Source organism: Mustelus asterias, chromosome 1, assembly GCF_964213995.1.
Source record: "Mustelus asterias chromosome 1, sMusAst1.hap1.1, whole genome shotgun sequence".
NCBI classification, from domain to species: domain Eukaryota; kingdom Metazoa; phylum Chordata; class Chondrichthyes; order Carcharhiniformes; family Triakidae; genus Mustelus; species Mustelus asterias.
In genome coordinates, this window is record NC_135801.1 from 58,356,423 (window position 1) to 58,380,172 (window position 23,750).

The window sequence follows — 23,750 nt, forward strand, 5'->3', positions numbered from 1 at the left end:
CTGGCCTTCAGATGAGCAAGTGACACAGCAGCACGCCGAGGTCAGGGCTGCAGCCTGGACTCCTGAAGATAATCGAAATCTAGATCCACCCCCTCCTCATCTCAGCTGTGTGCAGGGGCTTGGATTCCATTCCCCATCTCCACAATGGCAGGCAGCTGGGGGACTTTCCTGGCCCCACAGGGTAACAGGGTGTTTGTATTGGCGTCAACGCCAGCCTTCTCCAGACAGCAGGGACAGGGTTTTACGACCTCGCTCGGGCAAGACCGGAAATTCCCGCTTGAGGTCAACGGACATTTCCGTTGTCCATCCCTTGCCTGCTCCGATTCTGTGGCAGGCAGGGCGGTAGAATTCCAGCCTATGTGTCCTCCTATTGAGCCTGTAATCTCTGGTGGGCCCAAATGCTATTGAACAATTTGGACAACTTGCCCTGGATAGCTCGGTCTGGTAGAAAACGGATAAGGAAAGAGTACTTTTTCTGATTTTTAGAGGATTCAGCAAGTTGACTTCAGGAGTGCTGACAGAACCATCAAGCAGTTTCTGAAAACTGGGAGAAAGCATGAATTTGATATCAACATACGAACAGGGAGCAGGAATGGACCATTCAGCCCCTCAAGCCTAATCCACCATTTAATAAGATCGTGGCTGATCTGATAGTAACCTCAAATCTGCATCCTACCTACCCCTATAACCCATCACCCCCTTGCTGACCAAGAATCCAGCCACCTCTGCCTGAAAAAAATGTAAAGAATCTGCTTCCACCACCTTTATATGAAGAGAATTCCAAAGCCTCACAACCCTTTGAGTCAAACAATTTCCCCACATCTCCGTTTTAAATGGGTGACCCCTTATTTTTAAACAGTAACCTCTAGTTCTAGATTCTCCCATAAGAGGAAACAACCTTTTCACGTCCACCCTGCTGGGTGAAGAGAGGAAGCAAGCAAGAAAGATAGAAAAACTCACACCAATCTAGTACTTCTTATGGACTTCAGGATGTCCCAAAGTGCTCAACAGCCAGGTGTTGAAGGGCATGTCTTAGGAATTTGGGAGGATGGTTTGGAAGGATTGGGGCAAGGCAATGTTTGAAAACCTTACAGTGAAATGGAGCCCAGAATAATGAATGATTTGATAGGATAGTTTCTTGTTGACATAATTATCCAGATGTTATAATAGAATGGAAAGATCAGCCCCTCAGCAGCAGGAGTGCAGTAATACCTATATCCATCGGTGAGTGTGTAACAGAAAACACCACAATAAAAGAATCATTTCCAACAAAGTGAAACTGATCCTTTAAATATCTTAGCACAAGCCTCTGAAGCTTAATAAACAGTTTCACTTTATGCAGTCTTTGTAACATGTTAAAAGTTTTAAAACACCATACCTGGCTGGATTTTCACTGTCAGCTTCATTGTTTAGAACTGAAAAAACAAAGTTTATACATGTTCAGTTAGAATAAAATTTCAAGCAAATTCTCTGAAAGAAAAGCTATTTGTGTTTACAGAATGGTGTTCCGGACCACCGGACATCTGGAAGTGCTTCACAGCCGATGAGGGGAGGCGTAATCATTGTTAGAATGTCAGAAATATGGCACCCACAAGCTGCAACAAGCAGCAATGGTATAATGACCAGATCACCTGTCCTTGTGGTGTTGGGCAGGTTTTCCTGTCCCATCAGTTGCCGGCAGGACAGGAAAATTTGGAGAGTAGTCAAAATGGGCCTGGAAAATTCTGCTCGTTGACTTCCACCATCTCCCCGCTATTCACCACAGGGAAACAAGTGTGAGTGTAAATATGCCATAAAAAGGAATCAGTATTGACCAGGGCTTGTGGGTGAAATGCCTGGTCTTCATTAAAATAATGTCATGGGATCTTTTATGTCCACCTGGAGAAACCTTAATGTACCTTCTTGTGTGAAAAACAGGAGTTACGGCTGTGCAGAGCTCCCTCAGCATTGACTTTTATGATTAAATCCTGGAATAGAGTCTAAACATGAACCCTCAGAGGCAATAGTGCTCCACACTGAACCATGCACATTTTAGGATTGATGTCATATTTACATACTTTAACTGGGAGATAGTTGTCATCTATAGACTAGAGGAAGGTGCACTTATAAAATAATGAAAGAGAAATGGAAACTAGTTATGTCACTGCTGGTATTCTCAGGAATGAAAATTGAGTTCTTGCACAGACTCTGCTTTGTTGAAATTCACGTGCATTTTGTTCCTTAGCACAGTTGAATCTTGGAGTATTTTTTGGTTCTGTATCCCATAAAGCAAATCTGACTATGTATTTATTTTCCTGTTGATGCTAATCGTCTGTCCCACACCTTCTCTCCTCCCTCAAGAATATTTCTAATTGTGAACATGTTTGGGACTGTAGTGCTCCAGTTCTTGCAGTATCTAGTCCACACGAGTCAATACGGTGAAGTGTTTATTTCTGAAAAACTAATTGAAAAAATAATCCGCCCAGTTATGATTAGCAACATGATGACAGTGGAAAACTCCTGAAGGAAGTTCACTCTTTGATTCTGACTGCTAAAATAAATGGACTAGGATGGCACGGTGGCACAGTGGTTAGCACTGCTGCCTCACAGCGCCAGGGACCTGGGTTCAATTCCTGGCTTGAGTCACTGTCTGTGTGGAGTCTACAGGTTCTCTCCGTGTCTGCGTGGGTTTCCTCCGGGTTCTCCAGTTTCCTCCCACAGTCCGAAAGACATGCTGGTTAAATGCATTGGCCATGCTAAATTCTCCCTCAGTGTACCTGAACAAGCGCCGGAGTGTGGCGGCAAGGGAATTTTCACAGTAACTTCATTGCAGTGTTAATGTAAGCTTACTTGTGACACACAACTTCTGGGGACACACCTGTTCCTCCTGGCCAACAAAGAACCCATAAAAAAATAATAGACTTTTTGTGCTTCTCTTGTCTCCAATCGTGTTAGCTGTGTGTTAGTTCTGATAATGGCTGTCCCTGCAGCAACTATATAGTAAAATCATGCTGAGGGTCTTATTTGCATAAAATAAAATTCTTACTTTTGCAGATGTGTTAGGCCCTCATTTGCCTGCAGAGATCATCTCCAAAAGCCCTTGAAATGTCTGAGTTAAATTGGCAACAGGGAGGAGCCCGAGGTCGGTGTGGGTACACTGCCCTATTTTAACCTCCTGCCTTTCCTGTTCTTGTTGTGTTCAGGAGGTTGTAATCAGAGAATTTGTGTTGACGTCAGATGAATCTCAGCTGCAATTTCTAACCCTGTCTGCTCACCCCTTTGTGTGAGGTATAAAAGGACAATTGATAGTTGCAGAATTATATGCCAGCAAGAATGAGTGCCTTCGAGTAAGGAAGGGAAAACATTAACAGAAAATTCCCTCCAATAGAATGAAAATCAACATCTTAAAATGAGCTTAGAATAACTTCTGACCTCTGGGCTGAGTGTCAATCATTGGGTGTGAGTATCAGAATTCAGGGACATGCTTTTCCATCTATTATAGAATCATAGAGCTTGACAGCACAGAAAGAAACCCTTTAGCCCATCATATCTGCACTGACCATCAAGCACCTTTCTAAACTAATCCCATTTTCCAGCACTTGGTCCGTAGCCTTGTGTGCTGTGGTGTTTCAAGTGCTCATCTAACTGCTTCTTAAATGTTGTGAGGGTTCCCGCCCCTTTCAGGCAGTAAGTTCCAGATTCCTACCACCCTCTGGATGAAAAAGTTTCTCCTCAAATCCCCTCTAAATCTCCAGCTCCTTTCCTTAAATCTATGTCCCCTGGTTATTGACCCCTCTACTAAGGGGAAAAGTTTCTTCCGATCTACTCTATCCATATCTCTCATAATTTTGTACACCTCAATCTGGTCCCCCCTCAGCCCTCTCTGCTCTAAGGAGAACAACCCCAAATAAAGGTGAATTATTGATCTTTTACTCATTCTAAAATTAAAGTATTGTGACAATATTTCTGCCAGGTATCGAACCAGGGGCCTTTCGCGTGTTAGGTGAATGTGATGACCACCAGACTACAGAAACACAATTAAAATTAATCCCTGATATATGTTTCAGGTCGACAAAGCTCTCTGTCAGCAATGCAATTCATAAAATTATCCTTTAGATGTCCTCATTCAAATAAAGATCCTATGTCATTCTGGAGGTAAACAAAATTATTTGTGCTCGAGTGGTTGAAATAACAAGATAAGTATGATATGTGGATGATATGTGATATCCTCACACTTTCATATCGGTAATCCAAGCACATTTAATTTCTTGTTTTGTTGAACAATATCCATATTCTTAGGTAGTCATGGTTACAAGTTACTATGCATGAATACGTTGGGATATGATTGATGCAAACTGTTTGATTTATTCTAATTAGTTTGTGGAATTATCCAAATTAGTTTGTGGGATCTCTAAGTTGTGTTTTCAAAAGTGACATAGCTCGTACAGTGAGTGACTGGGCTGCTAGACTGATGGGATGGCATTGGGAAAATTCAATCAAAGTCAGGCCTCTCGCTGAAGCTTCTCTGCTCTATTGGCTTTCTATTTCAATGTTGGCTCAATTCATTCACAATCAGCAAATTCGAGTCTCAAGGAAGACAGAATCCAAATCTCAATTGAGGCTAGGAGGATTGCAAATGTGGGTCCACCCCAGCTGAATAAGCAGGCAACAAACTGCCGCATCTCTCCTTTTTTAAGTTGATAACTATCAATTCTCCAGTGACATTCAGAAACAGTTCAGGGAAAATACTTTGGAACTGGGCACTGAGGGATACAAACGATTGGTCTAGTTGGACCAAGGAGCGGCACAGGCTTGGAGGGCCGAAGGGCCTGTTTCCTGTGCTGTACTGTTCTTTGTTCTTTCTTTGTTCTTTGAGGTGAGAAAACTAATTGTAATGGAGACAGTCTGTAAACAGTTCAATTGAAGATGGGGAAGGACAAAACTAAAGGCCAGCAATATAAACCAAATGGAGAATTCAGAAGAAACATCTTTATCCAGAGACGGGTGAGATTGTGGACCTTGTTACCCCATGGGAGCTGAAGCAAATAGAATGGAGGCATTTGAGGGGGGACTAGTTAAACATATGAGGGAGAAAGGATTAGGAGGTTGTACTGATGGAGTTAGATGAGGAAAGGTGGAAGTGGAGCATAAATGTTGACATGGACTGATTAAACAAAATGATTTGTTTCTGTGGTATGGATTCTACATAATTCTATAAAATGTGGCTTTGTTATAAACGGGGAGACAATAAGAAGCTTGGGAATGATTGGCACAGCAGTTGTTAAAGCAATTTGGAGCATACATTTTTATACGCTGTCGGATAGTTACAGAATTTACAGCCTATTCAGATCAGTCACCGACTTTTTAACCAAAGCGCACCAAAATGTATATTCCCATTAATCCGTGGAATAGTGTCTTTGAGGAGACAGTGGAATATAATGACCAAATGCAGAGCTTGCTCTCCTGATTGCTCAGAAGTGAGCCCATCAAATCTGCACGGGTTTCCATTACATCAGAATGTCTGACTGGAGAGAGATGCAGATGGGAAATGGAAGCAAATTATTTTCAGCATTCAAGAACAAAAAGCTGCATTTGGAAAACTGTAGGGATTGTTCATTAGAACCTTTCTTAATAAATAATGATCTGGGACAGATTGACTGCTGAGAGCACCCCCCCCCGCCCTCCCCCCTGCCCCGCCCCTCCCCCAGGTGCCGCTTCATCAAGAGCTTGTTACATATTTAACTCTCAATCCACTGAGAACTTTCCATAATGCATTGTTTTCTTCTGACTTCACTAAATAATTGTGAATTGTGTAGTATTTAATGAGTGTTGTATATTCTATGAATGGTTATAATGGACAGAGTTAATTTTCCTTCCCTTTGAAGTCAATGACAAGTAAGCCTGATCACAGGCAGCCCTGATCTGACCCCGATGGTTAAAATCAGCCCCAGTGCTTGGACAGAGTAGTTACAACTTAACCCCCATTGTTCCTTTCACACGCCCCACCTGCAAGCAACTTCATTCCTGAGAGATTTGAAAAAAAATCTTAACAACAGTTCCCATTACAACAAATTCATCTTTCAACTATTATTTAACACTATACAGCCCTGATTTTAACCCTTCAGACCTGACAAAAATGTGCTGGACTGGGGTTAAAGTGCTTGTAGAGATCTATTCACCTGATCCTTGCCATGTACCATTTTAACAAACACCTACTGGACAACCAGAATTGCCTTGCATCAAACAAGCGAGGTCGTCTGTGAAAGTTAACATCAAGGTCTGTTGATGTCATTCACACTGTGGCGAGTGTTAACAGGGAAGAGCTATATTGGTGCCCAGGACCATTCTCATTAGAAACAACAGGCCTGAAGTCGCAGGCCCAGGAGAGGCTCAGAAAGTGAGCAATGTGCTATTTCACATTGTTTTGGCTGGGCATCAGTGCCCCTTTGGGCCCCACAAGTAAATCCAGGCTTCCCTTCTGAACCTGTGATCAAATAATGCCTTACCACAGGTTCCTGGCCCAAGGCCTTTGCTATGCCTGCTTGCCAAGCTCACCATTGACTCTGGGTTTGGGTAGAAAGGGCCCTGGAATATTGAAATGAACCTGAAAGTATAGCCTGTGATCAGGGAGCCTCACACTGGTGGCCCCTCACTCATCCTTGCCTCCTGGTTAAAACTGGGGTTTCGATGTGTACTCATAGGGTATTGTACCTAAAAGATAAAATGTTATTACTATTAATATGCGTGTAGGGTTTCAAAACTTGAATTTAAAAAATGCTATTATACCAGGTTTGTTCAAACAAGTAGGTAAATCAAAGTGTATGTTCATTCCGATGGATTTCCCATGAAGTTGCTTGCAGGTGGGGCGTGTGAAAGGAACAATGGGGGTTAAGTTGTAACTACTCTGTCCAAGTACTGGGGCTGATTTTAACCAACGGGGTCAGATCAGGGCTGCCTGTGATTGCTGCTCAGGTTTACTTGCCATTGACTTCAAAGGGAAGGAAAATTAACTCTGTCCATTGTGCCAAACTCAGAAGAACAACCCTTAGCAGTGCTTGGTCCTGCACGGGCCAACCTTTTTGTTGTCCTTCTGTTAATTCTTCTTTTAAATACAACACTATTTTGCACTCGGTTCATTTAAGCAAATCAACAGAACACATTGTTATTGCTCACTCTGTTTTTTCCCGTGAGTGTGATTTATCAGGAAGGCAACCACCAAGCCAACAAGGGTGAGGCCCAGAATGGGCAGCACGATGATCAGAATGACATTCCTGCTCTCTGGGCGAGTCTTTGCAAAGGTTGTCGGAGCTGGTGAAGAGATCAATTTGTAGACAGAATTCCCGGATCTGTTCCTCAGGTGCTCATTGGTGGCTTTAATACTCGGAGTATTTTTCTTGAGGACATTGCCCAGAAGCTTTGTTGCTGATGTATTTTGGGAAATAGTTGGTGTCTCTTGTTTACTTTCTCGCAATGTGAGACAGTTATTGGTACTGAGATCTTGACGTGTGGTTGCTGTAGATGATGGGATAAATGTGTCATTTTCTGTCGGAGCTGACTGGGTTGCATGAATCATTGATGTCGTCGTTTCATTTTTTTGCGGTGAATAACCTGTTGAAATAAATCAGAGGATTAAAAAACAATTTAGTTTGCATTATGTATGAACCTGGTGCAAGTCTCAACTCCTCCAGAGAATGTGAGACTTGCTTTGCCGTTCTCCTTTTATCTTCTAAAATATTGAACAAAACAAAAGAACAAAGAACAATACAGCACAGGAACAGGCCCTTCGGCCCTCCAAGCCCGCGCCGCTCCCTGGTCCAAACTAGACCATTCTTTTGTATCCCTCCATTCCACTCCGTTCATGTGGCTGTCTAGATAAGTCTTAAACGTTCCCAGTGTGTCCGCCTCCACCATCTTGCCCGGCAGTGCATTCCAGGCCCCCACCACCCTCCGTGTAAAATACGTCCTTCTGATATCCGTGTTAAACCTCCCCCCACTTCACCTTGAACCTATGACCCCTCATGAACATCACCACCGACCTGGGAAAAAGCTTCCCACCATTCACCCTATCTATGCCTTTCATAATTTTATACACCTCTATTAGGTCACCCCTCATCCTCCGTCTTTCCAGTGAGAACAACCCCAGTTTACCCAATCTCTCCTCATAACTAAGCCCTTCCATACCAGGCAACATCCTGGTAAACCTCCTCTGTACTCTCTCTAAAGCCTCCACGTCCTTCTGGTAGTGTGGCGACCAGAACTGGGCGCAGTATTCCAAATGCGGCCGAATTGAGGGAGGGAGGGTGTAGCCAGAAACCTAATTATGACAGCCACCTTAGATATACCCCTCGTGATACAAGTGCTCACTATTCCCCTGCAAAAAAGTCACCGCCCTCTAACCCTGTGAATCTTAGTGGGATTAGTGTCAGGCATCACTGATACACTCAACCCCCTCCCCATCCCCCAACCCTCTCCTATCCTAATCCTCCTGGAGCATCCGCACCAAAATGTCAATGTTTGTCCTTGAATCCTTGTTCTAGAATCTGTTTAATGATGAATTATAAAAATAGATTCAGGCAGCAGGGAAGCAGGCCATTTGACCCATCCTGCTGGTGCTAGCTCTTTGTGATTGACAGCTATCCAATAGTTCCACTCTCCTGTTCTTCCCTCATAGCCCCTGCCAAATTCCCTTTTCCAAGTGCTTATCCATTTCCTTGTTGAAAGTGATTATTGAATCTGTTTCCACCCCGTTTTTAGGCAGTAAATTCTAGTTCATGACAATTGACTGTGTAAAACAATTCTCCTCGACTTCCAATTCTTTTGCCAATTATCTTAAATCTGTTCCCCTCTGGCTATTTACCCTTCTGCCACTCATTTCCTTCACATCTCCCGTTAAATCAAACCTTTTGGTGAAATCTCCTTCTCTACTCTCAAGGGAACTATCTCAGCTTCTCCAGTCTCTCCACATGACTGAAGTCCTTCATTTCTGACACCATTCCTCCTGGCTCTGCCAAAGTTTAATTTTGTCCAGGAGTAATAGATGGTAGTTTTTAGGCATGTTTACAAGATGTGGTGAACCATAGATGGTTACCACTATGGGTACTTGTACATATGTTACTCTTGTTACTGTTGGGGTTAGGGTTGGGGTGTTCCACCTGTTAGCATTGTTCTGTGGTACACTCCGTTTGGCTCCACCTTCTTACAGGAGTATAAAGGTCACTGCTACTTACTAGTAGCCCTCAGTCTGGGATAGTATTGTTAAGCAGTGTGCTCTATTCTTGTTGTGAATAAAAGCCTTTATTCCCGGGTACGTCCTAGCCTCCCGAGTGAATTAATCGTGCATCAATTTTATTCACAACAAAATACCGAACATTTTGTTCGAAGAAAAATGGAGCAGATGCTGAAACCCAATCGTCTAACCTTGGATCCGCGTGCCGCGGGAGCGTCGAATACTTTTGACCATTGGTTGAAGTGTTTCCAGGATTACATCAACACCTCGACAACAGTCCAGACCGACGCCGACAGATTGCGGGTCCTCCACGCAAGGGTGAGCGACACTGTGTATGCAACAATCCGCGATTCACAAGACTACAAAGAGGCCATCGAATTACTCAAGAAGCTGGACCATAAACAGCCAAACGAAATTCATGCTCGTCACCTATTAGCCACTCGACAGCGGCAGCCCGGCGAAACTACGGGACAGTACCTGCGCGAACTTCAACAGCTAGCCAGAGCCTGCAATTGCAAGGAGGTGTCGGCTACTCAATACATCAACGATCTGATCCGAGATGCGTTCATGGCGGGAATCGACTCATCCTATATTCGCCTGCGGCTGCTAGAGCAGGGTAACTTGGACCTGGCTAAGACGGTAGAATTGGCCGATGCAATGGAAACGGCCTCCAGAAGTCTTGAAACCTACCCCACCGACCACGTGGGAACATTGTGGCAAGTACAGCCACTGCCTCAACTGTACCCGGCGGCTCCTCGGAACTGCGCGATAATGCTCTCAACTTCAGACCTGACGGCTGCGGCAGCTCCTGGAGGCCCACGGTGCTATTTCTGCGGATTGGCGAAGCACCCTCGTCTGAGATGTCCGGCCAGGACGGTATTTTGCTCCGCCTGTGGGAAGAAAGGGCACTATGCTAAAGTGTGCCGAGCAAAGCCCCCTTCCAAGCCTAGCAGTGCTGCGTGTGACTCCCCAGGATCCATGGCCTCACCGATGTCTTCAGCCATGTGCGATTCACGGGCGCCGCCATTACCTATGACGACGACGCAAGCCACGTGCGACCTGCGGGTGCCGTCATTTTCAACATCATCGACCACGTGCGATTCGTGGGTGCAGCCATTTTGGTCGACACCGGCCGCAGAAGACCAGCAGGGGTCCTCATCGTCAGCTATCTCAGCTGCCTGCAGTTACACTCGGGATCCAACAGTGGCGTCAATCATCCTGGACCAGGCCAAGCCTCACAGACTCGACAAGTCCATGATGGACATAGAGGTAAACGGGTGCCTGACGCATTGCCTGTTTGACAGCGGGAGCATGGAGAGCTTCATCCATCCGGATACAGTAAAACGGTGCGCTCTCCGTGTGCAAACTGTCAGGCAGACAATCTCCATGGCGTCGAGGTCCCGATCTGTTATCGTTCTTGGGAGCTGTGTGGTAACCTTAGCGGTGCGGGGCACAGTTTACGAGAACTTCAGGCTCCTCATGTTACCGCACCTTTGCGCTCCGGTACTCCTGGGGCTAGACTTTATGGTCCACCTGAAGAGTGTGACCCTGCAGTATGATGGGCCACTCCCTCCACTATCAGTGGGAGAACAGCAGCCTCCAAATTGTCCAGCGCGCTCCACATGCAGTCTCTCGACACTCAAAATTACCCCGCCTTCTTTATTTGAAAATCTCGTGCCAGGCTGCAAGCCCATCGCAACTAAGAGCAGGCGTTATAGCGCTGAGGATCGGATCTTTATTCGATCTGAGGTTCAGCGGCTCCTCAGGGAAGGGGTCATTCAACCTAGCACTAGCCCATGGAGAGCACAGGTCGTGGTGGTCAAGACTGGAGACAAGCCCCGGATGGTCATAGACTATAGTCAGACCATTAATAGGTACACGCAGCTGGACGCGTACCCTCTCCCGCGCATATCTGACATGGTCAACCAGATTGCGCAGTACCGGGTGTTCTCCACCATCGACTTGAAGTCAGCCTACCACCAGCTCCCCATTCGCCCAGAGGATCGCAAATACACGGCCTTTGAGGCGGATGGCCGTCTCTACCACTTCTTAAGAGTCCCTTTCGGTGTCACTAATGGGGTCTCAGTCTTCCAGTGTGAGATGGACCGAATGGTGGACCAAAACGGGCTACGGGCTACCTTCCCGTACCTGGACAATGTCACTATCTGCGGCCATGACCAGCAGGACCATGACGCCAACCTTCAGATGTTTTTACGCACTGCGGCTCTCCTGAACCTGACCTATAACAAGGAGAAGTGCGTATTCAGCAAGCACCGCCTAGCAATCCTCGGATACGTGGTGGAAAACGGGGTCATCGGCCCCGATCCACACCGTATGCGTCCCCTCCTTGAACTTCCCCTACCCACTAGCATCAAAGCACTGAGAAGATGCTTAGGCTTCTTCTCGTACTATACACAGTGGGTTCCCAATTACGCGGACAAAGCCCGTCCGCTCATAAAATCTACCTCTTTTCCCCTGACAGCAGAGGCTCGCCTAGCCTTTGAAAGGATAAAAGCCGACATCGCGAAAGCCACGATGCACGCTATCGATGAGTCCATCCCCTTTCAGGTGGAGAGTGATGCATCTGATTTCGCCCTGGCCGCCACACTTAACCAGGCGGGCAGGCCTGTCACCTTTTTCTCTCGCACCCTCCAAGGCCCTGAAATTCGGCACTCCTCTGTGGAGAAAGAGGCTCAGGCCATTGTGGAGGCCGTACGGCATTGGCGCCATTATTTGGCTGGAAAATGATTTACCCTGCTCACGGACCAGCGGTCCGTGGCCTTCATGTTCAACAACACGTTAAGGGGTAAAATTAAGAATGATAAAATCTTGAGGTGGAGAATCGAACTCTCCACCTGCAACTATGATATCATGTACCATCCGGGGAAGCTCAATGAGCCCTCAGATGCCCTGTCGCGTGGAACATGTGCCAGTGTGCAGGAGGACCGGTTACAGGCCCTCCACAATGATCTCTGCCATCCGGGGATCACTCGGCTCTTCCATTTTGTAAAGGCTCGGAATCTGCCCTACTCCATAGAGGATGTCAGGTCGATAACTCGAAGCTGCCAGGTATGTGCTGAATGCAAGCCGCACTTCTACCGGCCTGACAGGGCACACCTCATTAAGGCCACTCGCCCTTTTGAACGACTGAGTGTTGATTTCAAGGGCCCCCTTCTTTCGACAGATCGGAATGTGCATTTCCTCAACGTGGTTGACGAGTACTCCCGATTCCCTTTTGCCATTCCCTGTTCTGACATGTCCGCTGCCACGGTCATCAAAGCCCTGCGGAGTCTTTTTACCCCGTTCGGCTACCCCAGTTATATCCACAGTGATAGGGGTTCGTCGTTTACGAGCGACGACTTGAGGCAAAACCTGCTCTCTCAAGGAATTGCCTCAAGTAGGACTACGAGTTATGACCCCAGGGGTAACGGACAGCTCGAGAGAGAAAACACTACAGTCTGGAAGGCTGTTTTACTGGCGTTGAGGTCTAGGGGTCTTCCAGTCTCCCGTTGGCAAGAGGTACTTTCTGATGCGCTCCATTCAATCCGGTCCCTCCTGTGTACGGCAACCAACGCTACCCAACATGAGCGGATGTTTACCTTCCCTAGGAAGTCTTCCTCTGGGACCTCATTGCCGTCTTGGTTGACGTACTCAGGACCTGCCCTCCTGCGGCGGCATGCTAGGGCCCACAAGTCCGACCCTTTGGTTGAACAGGTCCACCTCCTCCACGCCAACCCTCAATATGCCTATGTGGCATATCCTGACGCGCGAGAGGACACGGTCTCTATCAGAGATCTGGCGCCTGCAGGGGACCTGGAAACCCCCGTCACTCCCGCACCCCTGGTTTGGATTCCTTTGCCCATTCTGTCCTCTCCTGACACGGCGCGGGCAGCATTGGGACCTCCACTTAATCCTCTTACTCCCGTGTACAGCTTGCCTGAGTCCAGGAGATTGTCGCCACCTCGAGGTCCACAGGCGTGTGAGGAACTGGAGGAGTCACTGGACACCACCTCGGAGAGAGGGTCGTCACCAGGGTCACCAGAACTGGCACTGGAGCCAGTGCTGCGGAGGTCGCAGAGACGGTGCGGACCCCCGATACGGCTGAACTTGTGAACATATGGACAGTTCGTATTGTCTCCTTACCCCACCGGCCTTTGTTTTAAAGGAGGGGTGAATGTGGTGAACCATAGGTGGTTACCACTATGGGTACTTGTACATATGTTACTCTTGTTACTGTTGGGGTTAGGGTTGGGGTGTTCCACCTGTTAGCATTGTTCTGTGGTACACTCCGTTTGGCTCCGCCTTCTTACAGGAGTATAAAGGTCACTGCTACTTCCTAGTAGCCCTCAGTCTGGGATAGTATTGTTAAGCAGTGTGCTCTATTCTTGTTGTGAATAAAAGCCTTTATTCCCGGGTACGTCCTAGCCTCCCGTGTGAATTAATCGCGCATCACAAGATATGAATAAAATGTACTCTTCTCCCTCTGGAGGAGGAGCTGTTGATGATTGTAGCCATCCACTCACCCTCACCCCTCCCCCAGTGGCTCTGGTCTCACATCCGAACCGTGGAGATGTAGATGAGCTGGAGTAATGTTTGTCACTGTACCACAGGCTGCCTGCAAAAACTGCACTCAGCTGCAGCAGTGCAGGAACAGGCGGGTGACAGGAAGCCACCCACATCAGAAGAAATGAGCGTTACTTTATTTAAAATGAATAAAAATAAGATTCTTTCAAAAGTTGCTCATTTATCATTGTGACAGAAGTGCGATACTAGCAATACCGCTGCTTTGGAAGATTGTAATGAGATCGTAAGGAGAACATTCCTATAACTGCAACAATGTGAATGCTTGCTGCTGGTCATTTTCTGGCGCTAGAGATTACCCTTAGGGGAAAGTATCCGCTTTCCTCAGCGATAAGAAGCCATTTAGAATCTTTAAATTAGTTGGTGGTGGTGTTTGGAATAGTGGCTCTCTGAAGAATTATTTTTAAATGGGAGCTGTAATGGTAACAGTGCATGAATCTGTCCTTTAACAACACATCAGATTTTCAATGACTGAACTCTGCATACAGCAGGCATGGTAATGAGACAACTTTTCTGAGTTGTGACTTTTGGTGAGATACCTTGCATACTGAGTGTGCTTCAGAAAATCTCTTTTGGAACAGTAAGCACTGATCATTAATTGAGCTGCCCAGTGGGAAAGAAGCAGAAGCTCAGACGATATAGTAACCTCGGTACAAGAGTGCACCATTCTATCCTCCATACCCGTTCTGCCAGTCAAATAGATTGTGGCTGATCTGTATCTTAACTCCATTGAGCCACCTTGGTGTCGTAATCCTCAATACACTAACACCAATCTATCAATCCCAGTGAAGAAGAGTTATATTGGACTTGAAACATTGGCCAGAAGTTTGCGTGGTTTGAGTGAGCCTGACCTGACAGCATGTGAAATTTCACAAAACGGTGTGGGGTGAGTGTCCCAAAGTCATGGCACACCCATGCAATGTTTCACTCAGTGCGGGTGCTCACGAGTGGGGAGCGCACCCACTGACAATTAAGCAAACAATCTGGAGCGTTAAGGAGTGAAGTAAAGCAATTTTGCAAGGCCCAGGGACTTCTACAGTTAGTGGGGAGGTCAATCGGCCAGGCGGCCTTTACATTTTCACCTCAATCTTGATCCAGGGCAGGATATAATTCAATAAAATAATGTCTGGGGACTGAATACTGCTGTCAGGTGTTTGACTGCGCTGCGTGGACACAGTTCGCTGGGGTTTTCTGCTTCATTTTGAATTTGTGGAGGTTTGCAGCTGCCTGGTGCCCCACAGTAGCTGTTATCCTTGAGGGAGCCAGTGGCAGTCTGCACCCTCCCTTTTCACCACGCCCTCCCTGGCTGCACACAGCCTTCCCCAGAGTGTCTATCTCACTGGCTGCTCAGTAATTGGCCAGCCAGCATGAAATCCTGTTCCGGGGCTAACCGTGGCCAAAAGCACGTTTCACACCCGCGTCCAGGCCCATCGAGTACCCAATGTGCATGAACATCAGGCAATGAGCTCTGTCTCTCTCCAAAGAGACTGCCAGACCTGCTGAGTATTTCCAGCACTTTCTCCTCTTTTTTCCAGATTTCCAGCAGTATTTGGCTCTTAATTTAGCCTCAGTAACTTTTGGAACTTCAACGGGAAGCACGCAAAAAAGATAACAGGAATACAACATCTCGTCTTCAATTCGTGTCAACATTTCCCCTGTCTCAGTCGCACTCACACCAGATATTGAAACGACTGATGGTTAGTCCACAAGATATGATGATTCATTTGATCTTTTCCATTTCGCTAACCACCACTTCTCACGTTTAAATGAAGTTTTTTGGCTGCACTATAAACGGACAAATTGGGCCCAATTTTACCCTCAAGTTGGACCTGTTTTTGGGTGCGAAAACTTGGGATTCCCGACCGGCGTCAGGACTATCGACATTGACTCAGTCCGCTCGCCAGCACCAATCGGATTCCCGCCTAGGGTGGAGAGGGGTAGGATCACTCTCATGCCAGCGTGGGGTGGCGGGGGGGGGGGGGGGTACCATTATTTGTGTGTGGAGGGCAGGGTGCCCCTCTCTGGTGAAGTGTTGGTGGGTGGGGGGGAGGCATTGTTTCATTTTCTGGGGAGAAGGGGCCTGTCTCCAAGCACGGAGATCGAGGAGCCCTTTGAAAATGGCGGCCTGATCTCTGAAGAGCAGAGCTGGCCGGCAGGCTGCTCGAAATGAGCTCATTAGCATATTTCAGTTGGGTGAATCCCACCTGACAGATGCTGCCAATGCCAAGGGTGGCATTGTTTTCCTGCCGGTGTGGGCACTTAGTGTTGGAATGGGAGAATTCAGCCCAGAGCCAACTGCTTAGAAATCCGGCGCCACATTCCAAAATGGAGCTGAGAAATCAACACGTCTCCCTCAGGGGAGCGTGAAGAGAGGATTTCCTATAATCCAGACACTCATTGAAACTCTTAACTGTCTCAGGAAGAGACATTAAATCTGCAAAGTACTGGATATTGAAACAATGACAGCCACAGCCAGACACATGCAAGACCTCTTGGAAGTACACAGAGGGTGAAGTATTTCAAGGCAAGGCTGCAAAGAGATTGCAAGTGACGCACAGTGGGCGGAATCTTGTGATTTATTTCAGAGTTTCAGTGAGGAAACCAGCGGGTAGCTCTCCAGCTGCACAGCTGAGTTTTCTCGCCAGATTCTCTGGCACTGCGAATCTGGGGGCGTGGTTTTCATTGTCACTCTGGCAGGGCAGGGCCTCATAGACCTGGCAGTGCCAGCTCCACAGAGATCGGGACACCTTTAAAAGGCATCTCACCGGCGAGAATCTCCTTTCCTGACTCTTACGAAATTTTGGTCTCACATTGCCGCTTACTCTGATGGCTAATGTGGACTCAAAATTACTCCCAGTGTCAAACAAATCTCAGGAAACAAGCTGAGGGCTGCTTTTCTCCCTTTTCCTTTTGGACTAAGTGTGTCACCCAGTTCAAGAAATCAATCTACCAGAAACCTACCGGAAAACCAAAATCGCACAATATACACAATATCCTCTACATCTACATAGGGTGGCACGGTGGCACAGTGGTTAGCACTGCTGCTTCATAGCACCAGGGACCTGGGTTCAATTCCCGGGTTGGGTGACTGTCTGTGTGGAGTCTGTGCGTTCTCCCCATGTCTGCGTAGGTTTCCTCCGGGTGCTCTGGTTTTCTCCCACAGTCCTAAAGACATGCTGGTTAGGAGTGTTGGTCATGCTAAATTCTCCCTCAGTGTACCCGAACAGGCGCCGGAGTGTGGCGACTAGGGAATTTTCACAGTAACTTCATTTCAATGTTAAATAAATAAACTTTAAAACTTTATCTTTCACTTTATCAAGAAACCAGCTAACCTAAATCAGCCACAATGTTTCAAATCAACGCCTCAGGGACAATGAAAAGACACTTAACCATATATTATTTTGCCTTTTTTATGTGGACTCTAACTCCCTGTGTGTGTGTGTGTGTGTGCATGTATGTGCATGTGAGCATGCACGTGTGTGTATGTGCACGTGTTTGTGCATGTGTGTGTGCATATGCATGTGCACATGTGTATATGTGCGTATGTGTATGCGCATGAGTATGCATGTGTGTGTGCATGTGTGCGTCTGTGCATGTGCATGCATACACTTGTGTGCATCTGTATGTGTGTGTGTATGTGTGTGCGTGCGCATGTGTGCATGCACGTGTGTGTGTGTATGTGTCTGTGTGTGTGTGCATGTGATTGTGTGCATGTCTGTGTGTGCATGTGTGCATGCACATGTGTGTGTGTGTGTGTGCATGTGTATGTTTGTGTGCACGTGTGTGTGTGCATGTGTATGTTTCTGTGTGTGTGGCCGAACAGGGTAAAAAGACTCCGCAAGGCTTTGATGACCGTGGCAGCGGACATGTCAGAACAGGGAATGGCAAAAGGGAATCGGGAGTACTCGTCAACCACATTGAGGAAATACACATTCCGATCTGTCGAAGGAAGGGGGCCCTTGAAATCGACACTCAGTCGTTCAAAAGGGCGAGTGGCCTTAATGAGGTGTGCCCTGTCAGGCCGGTAGAAGTGCGGCTTGCATTCAGCACATACCTGGCAGCTTCGAGTTATCGACCTGACATCTTCTATGGAGTAGGGCAGATTCCGGGCCTTTACAAAATGGAAGAGCCGAGTGATCCCGGATGGCAGAGATCATTGTGGAGGGCCTGTAGCCGGTCCTCCTGCACACTGGCACGTGTTCCACGCGACAGGGCATCTGAGGGCTCATTGAGCTTCCCCGGATGGTACATGATATCATAGTTGTAGGTGGAGAGTTCGATTCTCCACCTCAAGATTTTATCATTCTTAATTTTACCCCTTAACGTGTTGTTGAACATGAAGGCCACGGACCGCTGGTCCGTGAGCAGGGTAAATCGTTTTCCAGCCAAATAATGGCGCCAATGCCGTACGGCCTCCACAATGGCCTGAGCCTCTTTTTCCACAGAGGAGTGCCGAATTTCAGGGCCTTGGAGGGTGCGAGAGAAAAAGGCGACGGGCCTGCCCGCCTGGTTAAGTGTGGCGGCCAGGGCGAAATCAGATGCATCACTCTCCACCTGGAAGGGGATGGACTCATCGACAGCATGCATCGTGGCTTTCGCGATGTCAGCTTTTATCCCTTCAAAGGCTAGGCAAGCCTCTGCTGTCAGGGAAAAAGAGGTAGACTTTATGAGCGGACGGGCTTGTCTGCATAATTGGGAACCCACTGTGCATAATACGAGAAGAAGCGTAAGCATCTTCTCAGTGCTTTGATGCTAGTGGGTAGGGGAAGTTCAAGGAGGGGACGCATACAGTCTGGATCGGGGCCGATGACCCCATTTTCCACCACGTATCCGAGGATTGCTAGGCGGTGCTTGCTGAATACACACTTCTCCCTGTTATAGGTCAGATTCAGGCGAGACGCAGTGTGTAAAAACTTCAGGAGGTTGGCGTCGTGGTCCTGCTGGTCATGGCCGCAGATAGTGACGTTGTCCAGGTACGGGAAGGTAGCCTGTAGCCCGTTTTGGTCCACCATTCGATCCATCTCACGCTGGAAGACCAAGACCCCATTAGTGACGCCAAAAGGGACCCTTAAGAAGTGGTAGAGACGGCCATCCGCCTCAAAGGCCGTGTACTTTCGGTCCTCTGGGCGAATGGGGAGCTGGTGGTAGGCTGACTTCAAGTCGATGGTGGAGAACACCCGGTCCTGCGCAATCTGCTTGACCATGTCAGATATGCGCGGGAGAGGGTACGCGTCCAGCTGCGTGTACCTATTAATGGTCTGACTATAGTCTATGACCATCCGGGGCTTGTCTCCAGTCTTAACCACCACGACTTGTGCTCTCCATGGGCTAGTGCTAGGTTGAATGATCCCTTCCCTGAGGAGCCGCTGAACCTCAGATCGAATAAAGATCCGATCCTCAGCGCTGTAACGCCTGCTCTTAGTCGCGATGGGCTTGCAGCCTGGCACGAGATTTTCAAATAAGGAAGGCGGGTAATTTTGAGTGTCGAGAGACTGCACGTGGAGCGTGCTGGGCAATTTGGAGGCTGCTGTTCTCCCACTGAAAGTGGAGGGTGTGGCCCATCATACTGCAGGGTCACACTCTTCAGGTGGACCATAAAGTCTAGCCCCAGGAGTACTGGAGCGCAAAGGTGCGGTAACACGAGGAGCCTGAAGTTCTCATAAACTGTGCCCCGCACCGTTAAAGTTACCACGCAGCTCCCAAGAATGATAACAGATCGGGACCTCGACGCCAAAGAGATTGTCTGCCTGACAGTTTGCACATGGAGAGCGCAACGTTTCACGGTATCCGGATGGATGAAACTCTCCATGCTCCCGCTGTCAAACAGACAATGTGTCAGGCGTCCGTTTACCTCTATGTCCATCATGGACTTGTCGAGTCTGTGAGGCTTGGCCTGGTCCAGGATGATTGACGCCACTGTTGGATCCCGAGTGTAACTGCAGGCAGCTGAGATGGTCGACGACGAGGACCCCTGCTGGTCTTCTGCGGCCGGTGTCGACGAAAATGGCTGCGCCCATGGATCGCACGTGGTCGATGGCGTTGAAAGTGGCGGCACTCGCAGGTCGCACGTGTCTTGCATCGTCGTCATCAGGAATGGCGGCGCCCGTGAATCGCACGTGGTTGAAGACATCGACGAAGCTGGAGACGAGGAGACGGATCCTGGGGAGTCACACGCAGCACTGCTTGGCTTCGAAGGGGGCTTTGCTCGGCACCCTTTAGCATAGTGCCCTTTCTTTCCACAAGCGGAGCAAAATACCGTCCTGGCCGGACATCTCTGACGAGGGTGCTTCGCCAATCCACAGAAATAGCACCGTGGGCTTCCTGGAGCTGCCGCAGCCGTCAGGTCCGAGATTGAAAGCACGATCGCGCAGTTCCTAGGAGCCGCCGGGTAGAGTTGAGTCGGTGGCTGTACTTGCCACGATGTTCCCACGTGGTCGGTGGGGTAAGTTTAGAGACTTCTGGAGGCCGTTTCCATTGCATCAGCCAATTCTACCGTCTTAGCCAGGTCCAAGTTACCTTGCTCTAGCAGCCGCAGGCGAATATAGGATGAGCCGATTCCCGCCACGAACGCATCTCGGATCAGATCGTTAGTGTATTGAGTAGCTGACACTGGCTTGCAATTGCAGGCTCTGGCTAGCTGCTGAAGTTCGCGCAGGTACTGTCCCGTCGTTTCGCCGGGCTGCCGCCGTCAAGTGGCTGGTAGGTGATGAGCATGAATCTCGTTTGGCGGTTTATGGTACAGCTTCTTGAGTAATTCGATGGCCTCTTTGTAGTCTTGGGAATCACGGTTTGTTGCATACACAGTGTCACTCACCCTTGCGTGGAGGACCCGCAATCTGTCGGCGTCGGTTTGGACTGCTGTTGAGGCGTCGATGTAATCCTGGAAACACTTCAACCAACGGTCGAAAGTGTTCGACGCTCCCGCGGCACGCGGATCCAAGGTTAGCCGATCGGGTTTCAGCATCTGCTCCATTTTTTTTTCAGAATAAAATTTGTTGCGAATAAAATTGATGCGCGATTAATCCACTCAGGAGGCTAGATCGTACCCGGGAATAAAGGCTTTTATTCGCAACAAGAATAGAGCACACTGCTTAACAATACAATCCCAGACTAAAGGGTCACTAGGAAGTGCAGTGACCTTTATACTCCTATAGGAAGGCGGAGCCAAACGGAGTGTACCACAGAACAATGCTAACAGGTGGAACACCCCAACCCTAACCCCAACAGTAACAAGAGTAACATATGTACAAGTACCCATAGTGGTAACCATCTATGGTTCACCACAATGGTTAATAAATTTGCTTTTTTGTGACTCAAGAACACTTTGTTTGCTTGGCTTCTTATTGCTCATTGCATAAATAGTTAAATACATTCCGATTTGGAAAACGCATTTCCTCATGAAAAAGAAATTGAAACCTCTGTTAATGACCAGCTGATAATGGGAGTCAGTTCATGCGTTCTCACCTGGTCAGAACACTGCAGGAGCATTGAAAAGGAAACACTGTTCTGTGGTTGAAAAAACAAAGCTGCTTAAGAATCGGAATGATGTCCCCCACGTATTTGTACAGCAGCTACAAGAATCACTCACACATTTTCCTTTTTTTATATGAACAAAGTGTAATAATCCCATCACTGCATGGATTCAGATGAAGGGCCAATTCTGGAACCTTGCTGCAGTGAATGGCTCAGTTATGAATGTTTACGAAACTTCCAGCATTGTCCCAGAGCCTCTAAGAATTAAAGATTCATTTCCACGGTTCTGCTGACAGCAACTGAGGAGAAAACAATTCAGTTTTTAAAATGTTTACCATTTTTAAACAATCAGCACCCTGCTCTCATGTAATGTGAACTGTGATTGTTTGAAATTTGGCATTCTTGTATTTGTCCTGGTGAGTGCAAGATGAAAAGTTTCAGCAACATGTCTCTCTTTTCAGCAATATTCAAGTTCTGTACTATCAAGAAATACTCTTCTTCCACGTTTCCCTCTCTTTCACAGAGACATATTCATCCTCCACTTCCACTCACAAAGTTCTGGGAGGCATTGTTCTCTGCTGGACTGGCTCTCAAACTGGAGGCTCTGGGCACTTTCCAGTGGATCTTTGGGATAAGGTGAAAATGCAAGCTGAGAAAGAGAAATGGGAGTGCTGCATTAAATACCTATAGTGTAGAGTGGGCTAGTTGTCTCACCTACAAAGGGGGATGTGCAAGGAGTAACACTCACAGCGGCATTAACGTAAATCTGTGATTGTCATTTGGCAGTACAGAATTTGAGTTTTGCAGTAAAAAAGGCATGCTGTCAAAACTGTTCATCTTGTACTCATCAGGACAGTCGCAAGAATACCAAATTTCAAAGTGAATAACAATTTATAGTGTATGAGAAGAGGTTGCTGATTGGTTGGTAAGTGGGCTCTGATTGGTCGGGATGTTACTCTGGAAAATGCACTAGGGAACAGTTAATTGTCAAGTTTTTGTTTACATTATATTTGTGTGGTGAACCACTGTTACTACATGTATGTGCCTGGACACACCCATGCTACACCTGGCCCGAGACTCCTCCCTTTCCACCCGAGACTCCTCCCTTTCCACCCAGAGTGGGGTATAATGGTGATGGTCCCTCCTCTTTGCCTCAGTCTAGACCAGGTCAGCTACAAGGGTGTGCTCCTGTTATCTGTGAATAAAAGCCTATTAGTTTTCTCTCACTCTCAGAAGTCTCCGCATTGTAATTGATAGTGCATCAATTTTATTCACAGAGAGAAAAAAAAACGGAATGGAGCAACTTTTAAAGCCCGATACTCTAAACTTGGACCCGCAAGCGCCCGGGACAGCCAACAGCTTTAATCACTGGCCGAAGTGCTTCGAAGCCTTCCTCGGAGCCTCCACGGTCGTCCGGTCCGATGCAGACAAGCTACACATGCTCAACGCCCGGGTAAGCGACGTAGTTTTCGCCACCATCTGTGACGCAGAAACGTACACTGATGCGCTCGCGCTCTTAAAGAGCCAATACAGCCAACAGTCAAACGAAGTATACGCCAGGCATCTGCTAGCTACCTGTAAACAGCGGCCGGGGGAATCAAATGCACAGTTCTTCCGTGAACTCCGTGCAAGGCCGTATGCATTCAGTACAGGGCTTGTAACTGCAAGGCTGAATCCGCTGCGCAGTATACAGAGGACTTAATCCGCGATGCCTACATTACGGGCATCGCATCCAACTATATTCGGCAGCGCCTGCTAGAACAAGGTGGGCAGGACCTACCAAAAACTGTAACACTCGCGGAATCCCTAGAAGTGGCATCCCGTAATCTCGAGGCGTACGTGCCCGATCACGCGACATCGTGGGCCTCACGGCGACTATCATCCCAGTACCTAGGAGGGCCTCAGACTTATGCCACGCAGCGCCCCACCAATGACTCAGCGGCCGTGGCCGCGGCAGCCCCGAAGTGTTATTTTTGCGGCCTAGCGAAGCACCCCCGACAACGCTGCCCGGCAAGGGAGGTGTTCTGCTCAGGGTGTGGAAAGAAAGGCCACTACGCGAAAGTCTGCAGGCGAAGTGGGCCTCGAAACCAAATAACGCAGCGTGCGACCCGAAGGAACAGAAAACCCGAACGCCATCAGCCGCGTGGGAGTCAAGGGAGCCGCCATGTTGGATACCAGCGACCATGTGTGAGCCCGGAGAGCCACCATTTTGGACGCCATCGGCCACGTGGGAGTCAAGGGGGCCACCATCTTGGACGCCGTCGGCCGCATGCGAGACAAGGGAGCCGCCATTTTGGACGCCGGTCGATGATTCTCCGGGACCCACGGTGGCAGCGGTCCAGCTGGACCAGTCTCGTCCGCATCAGCTCGCCAGGTCCATGATGGACATACAGGTAAACGGCCATGTGGGAAATTGTTTGTTTGACTGCGGGAGTACGGAGAGCTTTATCCACCCCGATACTGTGCGCCGCTACGCCCTATCTGTGCAGCT

General features: G+C 48.0%; 1 protein-coding gene across 2 annotated transcripts in view; it reads right to left on the minus strand.

Moving 5' to 3' along the window:
* tmem154 (transmembrane protein 154) overlaps positions 1–23,750 on the minus strand; it is a 67,006-nt gene that overhangs the window by 17,186 nt on the left and 26,070 nt on the right. For both annotated transcript variants that reach the window (XM_078211091.1, XM_078211007.1), the window contains exons 2-3: positions 7,153–7,587; positions 1,379–1,415 (exon numbers count right to left, since the gene is read on the minus strand). In XM_078211091.1, the coding sequence (XP_078067217.1) occupies positions 1,379–1,415; positions 7,153–7,587 (472 nt within the window). The remainder of the gene's footprint in view (positions 1–1,378; positions 1,416–7,152; positions 7,588–23,750) is intronic.